At 42.0% G+C, this 7,890-nt stretch overlaps 1 protein-coding gene across 1 annotated transcript; it reads right to left on the minus strand.

Moving 5' to 3' along the window:
- Nucleotides 1–325: 325 nt before the first annotated feature.
- On the minus strand, nt 326–6,946 carry opn3 (opsin 3; the record flags this gene model as incomplete). Its single annotated transcript, XM_083897359.1, has 4 exons — nt 326–598; nt 858–1,109; nt 3,510–3,829; nt 6,628–6,946. 4 exons carry the CDS (start codon nt 6,944–6,946, stop codon nt 326–328), a joined length of 1,164 nt encoding a protein of 387 aa, XP_083753485.1.
- Between the last annotated feature and the right edge of the window lie 944 nt (nt 6,947–7,890).

Genomic DNA, 7,890 nt, shown 5'->3' on the forward strand with positions numbered 1-7,890 from the left:
TTGTAATACTGGTTTGCACTTCCTGCAGCTGAGCAGTACATACACTGTATGATGTATGTGATAAGTAGGTGTGAATCTGATCACAGCTGATGATGGTAGAGGATGAGGATGTCACACTTTCATTCTACCTGCTAAGACAAAACCCTGTTATGAAAAAGTTGACCAGAACTTGGCCAGACAGTTGGATATTCACAATTTAAAAAGTTTGTGACTCTGGGTCGACAATAGAAAGGAGGTAAGACAGGTTTATTTTTGGCTTGGAATTGCATGAGACGTCCTAAGGCATACTGAGTGATGGTGTGTGAAGTCCAGTCCTTTGTGGGAATCACACTGGCCTCACTTGAATGACATTAACCTCCGAGGATCCTCCAGTCCTGGACGTCATATCCAGCTGTTGGAAGTTATCACTGGTGATGATGAAGACGATGGAGGAGGAGCTGAAGGTCACCCTTTTTTTGGGTCGGCCCCTGCTCCCGCAGTCGTTGGACACGACTATTGGCCGGATGGGGCGTTCAACCGGAGCCAGGGGGCGCTCTTTCAGGCTGTGCTGCAGCCAAGAGAGCCGGGAACAGAGCAGCTGCAGCAAACAGCGTCGGAACTGAGAGGAGAAGAAGGGGAGAGAGATAAAAGCACGGTAGCAGCACAGTATCAAATCACCACTGACTAGACATAAAATAGAGGAAGCTGACAATCAGAATTGTCCAGTGAAACATGAAATTTATTCTAGATGGAAGCAAACAAAAAAAATATGGAGCACTTAATTCATACTCATCAGTCATACCGAGCAAGACTTTTCTAAATACTGCAATTAGATATTTCTCCAAACGATTCAGCTTTGATGCTTAAGGACTACAAACCTTTCTGCTCATAAACACGTAGATGAGGGGGTTGTAGGCTGTGCTGGACTTGGCAAAGAACGAGGGGATGATGGCCAGTGTGGGAGAGACCACGCTCTGTCTGCCAAATGCTTCTACCATGGACACGGCAGCATACGGTGTCCAACAAACCAGGAAGCAGGAGATCATCAAGAGAAACATAGCAGCGACCCTCTTCTCGTATCGCAAGATCTTGATGATCTGGACCGTCTGGAGGTCCTGGATTGAGTGCAGCTACAGGAGACGGGTGAGAGTCAGATGATGTCACATTAGACGGACGACCTCACTGTTGTTGATTTAGGTAAATTTTTTAACACGAATTGGGCAGATTTGATTGATGCTCACTGGAGCTTGAGGGATTAGTTTCCTTACGTAAAATGGATTGCAGTGTTAAAACCTGTTTAGGTGTGTGCATTGATGTGAACTGCCACATTAGAACAGATTTAAATAACTAGAAATAAAAAAGATACTCTTGTGTTCCATATTTGACTGATTTCATGATCTGAAAAGGTTAAACCTATTCAGTATTTCATGAGACAAATTATAGAGGATTCTATTTTGTGTGCCTTCTTTCCCAGTAGCATCGCTAAAGAGATTCTGAACCATTTGTGAACACCTGTGTTATGCTGTTGCCTTTTTCCCTCACACACTGAAGATGTTGCTGTGTGGTTTGAAGCCAAAACAAATTATGGATCTAGCAGAGTAGAAGCCGGGCCCTGGAAAGTTATGATGTTGAGCATGAAAACTGTAATCATTCAACTGTAATGGGAAAATCCATATCTACACTCTGAGCTGTGTAACCTCTGCTCAACAACAGCTACAGGGGTCAGAAGTAGCGATGATTGGATGTTTGTCAAACGTGATACAAGTAGAGAACAATCTCTTTACATACAGTATTTTAGCTGCCAACATACTGTAATAAAAGTAGTGCTAATGAATAAAAGTCACATGTTATCTATGATGTTACATAATATACATTTAAATGATATTAATAAAATTTGTTTTTAACCATTCGGCATTATTATCATCAGTATCCGACAGCTCATGGAAACATACAGAACATGCAGAGGGTGAGTGACACTGTATATGACACATTATATCCTGCAGCTAAAGAGATGAGACGGTAAAGGACAAAGCAATAAGAGACTCCGCCAAGACTTCCTATACAAGCTGATTAAAAAAAATTATATATTTATGAATTCACAAGGCCTGTTTTATTTATGCTCCATATGTCCTGTGACAGTATGCCGTGTTACTATGCTGAAGCCATGCTGCTCTTCAGCTTTTTGTGATTGATTTTCTTTCGTTCTCATCAAGCCAAAAATGACTCGAGGTGCAGAGCGAGCGCTTCTCTTTGAACACTGCTATTGCATCTCCCAAAATGCTGTGATGATGAGTCCTCCGAGTTCTCTGAAGTGTTCGGGATGATGAAGAGGGGCTGAGCGCTCTGTGGTGCTCAGGGGCGTTAATTAAGGCTGCGAGGAAGCAGCTACTCGTGATTCCGACAATAAACGCGAACGCTAAAGAAGGTCAAATGTGACGTAGACTAATGTTTAATTTGATTAGTGTTGATAATGATTTCCCCCCTCCTGCATCCTATAGTGTCAATCACTTATGTGAACACAGTTTCTCTGCTCTCATCCTCACATTCAGCTCAGGCTGCACTAACAATGAGCTTTCCAAATATTTTTTTTACAGTAGAGAGTTTGCAAAACTAACTGCAAACTGTTAATTGGGAAAAAGCATTTCCTGTAAAGCAGAAAGAAAAAGAAGTGGGAAATAAAAACAGAAGTGCTGAAGGATGTGACCTTTTTCAGTTAGGTATTGAAGGTGGTTGAAGTGTAACCTGGGTGAAGTTGAAGTGAAAAGAGCAAAGCAAGTAAATGAGCGGCTGAGGCACAAGTTGATATAAAACACAGTGGAAATGAATGTGCATATGTTACTCTACACTACAGAATAAAGATAATATGTAAGTGGTAAGGGAGTCAAAATCTGTAGCATTGAGTTGGAAAATGTATAATCAACAAGTTTGATGATTAATCACTACGTTGTTTTAATTATGAATAAACTAAATACCTTTTAGACATTTATTGATGGCACCTTGGAACTGGATCTATTTGTTTTTTTGTTAAAGGTGCATTATGTAATAAATCTAAAGCAACTGGCCATAAAATCCTCCTAATATGTCACAGAGACTCAGGAATAATGTTCATATAACAAACTGAACTCACCAACAACAACAGTACAGCCAAAATATTTGCATTAAAAAAAATATTTTGCAGACTGCAAATCATGTTTATGTTTTGAAATCATGTTTTGGCATGTGGCGCCACCTACCGCCGTCTACCAATCATTGCAGTCAGTAGAGTCTCAGCTGCCGAGCAACCACGGGTTGCCAGTTACGTCAGAAAATGAAACTTAAAAGACCTCTGTATTTTGAATTTGAATGTAGTAACCGTTTTTGGCCACATTCTTACATATGGCACCTTTAAACCGATTATGATTAATTGGAAATGATATAATGATGAATCAATGTTTTTTTTATTATTCTTATAACATTAGCAGCTACACTGGGCTCCTATTTATTTAAATCCTAATGTTTTAGTGTGACAGCAGAGCACCCCTTTGTCTTACCAGTTGCACTGTATAGAGAATATTCCCATAGCAGTAGATCATGATGCCCACAGGCACAAAGAAACAGGCCAGGAGAAATAAGAGGATGAAGGAGGTATCGTTTGGATCCTTTGATGCCCAGTCCAGAGAACATCCCAGCTGGTGGATCTCCAGCTTGTAGCGGTTCCACCCCAGCAGAGGAGCACCCGTCCAGGCCAGTGAATACAGCCAGATGTGGGCAATGGCCCTCCGCGCCCAGGGGAAGTCTACCACCTGGGCATGGACCACACGGATGTAGCGCTCATACGCCAGAGCTGCCAGAGTCATGATGGAGACAATACCTGGCAGCAGATGAAGAGACACAGACACGGTGAGTAATCACATTCTGTGGAGAATCCGTGAAAACTCACAAAAGACTCGACACCCACACGCCATCCAAGAAAAGATGCATGTGTTCAGTACAGTGAACTTTGTGCCCTCCACAGTGCCACACTTTGTTTGTTTGTTCTTACCTTTAAAGTTTTACAACTCTCCACAGTTCAGATTGTACATCACTGGGGTTTGGCAGATGACATGTTAATTAAAGGGCACATCTGCGAGCCAGAGTCATGGTGCAGCTTCTAACATTGATTTTGAATCTTTATTTGGTCAATACACACCACACACACACACACTCACATAACCTACATAACAAAGGCTGGGCATCTCTGGTGCGAGACTAAGATGCAGCTCCTGCCGGGCCACGTGGTTGGTGTCGTGGTTAGCACTCTTGCCTTTGCAGCAAGCAGATCCAGGTTTGAGACCTGGTCGGAACAAGGGCCTTTCTGCATGGAGTTTGCATGTTCTCCCCATGTGTGCGTGGGATTTCTCCAGGTTCTCCAGCTTCCTCCCAGTCCAAAAACATGCAGATTAGGGGATTATTTGACCGTGAGTGTGAGTGTGAGAGTGGATGGTTGTTTTGTCTCTGTGCTTTCTGTGATGGACTGGCGAAGTGTCCAGGGTGTACCCCGCCTATCGCCCTATGTTAGCTGAAATTGGCACCAGCGACTCTGCGACCCCCATGTGGAGGATAAAGCGAATGATGATGGATGGATGTGATTCACACCAGAATCACAATACAGTATGTGTAGAAGAGGCTAAGCCAACGCTTTAAGCCCCTGAGATGTCGCACCTGGATGTGCCTTATTTGACGCCGATGAGAGTCCTGTTTGTTCATCAAAGTCGGAGACAAAGGCTTCCAATCGAACACGCCGTATACTTATTTACTTTGTCGATGGTGTTCAATTGGTTCATTGCAATTACAAACATATCAGTCACTTACGATGGTGTACCGACTAACAAACACCTGCCCAGGCAAGGTTTAGTTCCTCCTTATAACCTCTTTCAATTTGGCAACTATGGTTCAGCAGTTGCTTTATTTATAAAGCAAATAAAAGTAAGGTTTTTCAACCTTCAAATCAAATCTTACATACTTGCATACAAATAAATATTAAATGATCAAGTTAATGTGATGTAATATTAACCTACTGACTACTGATGTCTGTGCGTCGATACGCATCAGTGAATCTTGCTACATACAGTTCCATTACATACATCGTCATTTCCAATTGATTAATCTTTTTAGGACATGGTAACACTGTCTGGAAATGGATAAAAAACTAAAACATAAACCCACACATTATACTTTAAGCATGAGCCACAGCTGCCCAGCTAGGGTTTCAGTGAGGGGAGGAGGTGCACCCCCCCTCACTGAACTACTATTGAACGCCCATTGATTGTATTTGTTACCTCTTTAGCAGCTTTTTCCTGGCATAAACCCTGACCTTGTCACATGGAGACCAAATCCTGGTCCTAATGAGGCAGAACCTCATTTCTGAGGACCTGGTTATGTTTAGATTTGAGGATTTAAGGATATAGGGATGTCACATTGTTTAGGATGTCCAACTGAATGGAAGTCGGTGTACTAGTGTTCTCAGATAAATAGGTGTGCAAACCCTTTAAGTGTGACACTGACACCAACCTCCACTGGGTATGATATGGTAGAAAGATGACGGTACGTTTGTGCACACAGGAGTAGAGGACAAAGACAAGAGATGTGAAAAGTATATTTATGCACGTCCATGTTCCTATTACAACCTGCGCCAGTCGGGATCCATATTAGACTTAATTTATCAACGGGTTCTCCAGATTGTACAACCTTGGTGGGGTTTTTTTTCCAGTAAAAGTGTCACACAGAAGACACATATATAGTCAGGGGAGGGGAGTGCTGAGGTGGTGATGTCGTCCCTGTTTCCATTCAATGTCACCAAAATGATAAAAAGCAGACCTGGCACTTACAGCGCACATAAGAATATTAACAGTAAATTAGCTGAATGGACTTTGCATGACTGCTGGACTGGAAGATTGTCTTCAGACCATGTGCACAGAAGCCAAGGTCAATTAAAGGACAGAGGGACAGTGGGACAGAAAAAGAGAGGGCATGCAGCCGTCCACTTCATCTCTTTGATTATTTTGCTGACAAAGCAGTGAGTCACTTGCATTATTTGCACTAATGAGTTCATTATCCCACGTCCTTTCTCCTGTGCTCTGTGAAGGATCTACATCTGTTTGTTCACACATACAAAACACACTTACTCTGATTAAAAAAAAAAGAAAAAAAAAAGGAAAGTGTCACAGTAAAGTGGAAGCTGCGGCCACAGCAGAGATGATTAACACCTTTTGCAGCATGAAACACTGACCTACATCCTCACTTTATTTGTCACATTAATGTCAGACTTTAATACGCTTCACCAAGGTTTAGATACGGATTGATTTTTGTTCAGAATTAAGCGGTGCCAATCCTGTTTAGCTTTGAGACTAGATGCACCGAGAGAATCTCCAATCATTCTCACCCTCACCATCATCATTGTCATCACTGGCCATTAGAGAATTACAGCCACAAACATCTGTGCACAAGGTATTTTTTCTGGATTTTTTTGCTCTACCAAATATATATATATATATGTATATATATGTGTGTATATATATGTATATATATATATGTGTATATATATGTATATGTATATATATATAAAAGTCATATATGTCATACATTATGTATCATGCATCATTATGAATGCAATAATGTTATTTCTCTCACCAAATAAGCTGTTGCTGAAACCGTCCCAGATGCACGTCGCTTCGCTCCAAACCCATCCGCCTTTTACGCACGAGACAAAAGTGAAGTTGATTCCGAGGACAGACACCAGAAAATCGCTCAAACTTATGTTGACCAGTAACAGATTGGTCGGCGTCCGCAGCCTCTTGAATTTACAGTACAACACAATGACAAGCGCGTTACTACAGAAGCCCATCAGTCCAATGGTCCCGATGGTGAACGCCAGTAGTTTGTATGTGCCAACTGCGAACAGGTCGTTCTCTGCGCTTCGCTCCTCTCCGGTGGCGTTGGCAGGATTCATCGCGCGGGGAAAAACTTGTTTCCCAGCATATTGAGCGGCTCGCGCGGGTGTCTTTTCAGCCTGCGCGTGTCCTGCACACGACTGAACTGTGGGATCCACGCGCCCTTCGAGCGCGCGCGCGCGCGTCGCTCATTCACACAGTCTGGAAACTGATGTTTGTTTGCAGAAACTGGGTCACTGAACCACAGTCAAGAGACGAGACTGACGTGATTCTGGCTTCAAAAATGATGCGTGACCTACTTCACTAGTGTTTAAAGGGAATATGCAACACATTATTCAAAAATAATAATATATATCTGTAACCTAGATAGAAGAAATGAATACAATACACGCTTTACACACTATGACATTAAACACCTTTTGAAACCAAGGTCACATGTGTGAGTGGTAAATGGATCAAGCTTTCAATTAGTTTTTGTCAGTGAGACACAATGGATAAAGTTTCTGAGTGGCACCTGGTGTGGTCTCAGTCCATCCAGAGGCGGCCCAAGCTATAAGCACTGCTTGGGGCCATGTGATCACAAGGGGCCCTCAGTAATGCATGGAGTAAAAAACCCACTCAACATTGTATTTTAACATAGTAAAGAAATCTAGACATCTTTGGGTTATATTTAAATATAATACTAGGCCACTTTTGTGTGATTTTACTGCCATGTAAGGTTGGAAAAAACTATCTTGTATAAACAACTATAATTTATGCAATTTAAAGTTACATACAGTAGGTATCAATGGCCCAGAATCCATCTGTTTCAAGGTTTGTGTGTTAAGAGATGGTCATTGGAATAATGGTGGTTATTTGAGTGACTCTGGCCTTCTTATCATCTTGAACCAGTCTGTTCTTTCACCTCTGGCATCAACAAAGCATTTTTCAAGTCAGAGAACTCCTGCTACTCCATAAACACTAGAGATGGAGTATTTTACCGGAGATTCTAAAATACTCAAAT

Source organism: Microchirus variegatus (genome assembly GCF_963457635.1).
Source record: "Microchirus variegatus genome assembly, chromosome: 11".
Taxonomy (NCBI): domain Eukaryota; kingdom Metazoa; phylum Chordata; class Actinopteri; order Pleuronectiformes; family Soleidae; genus Microchirus; species Microchirus variegatus.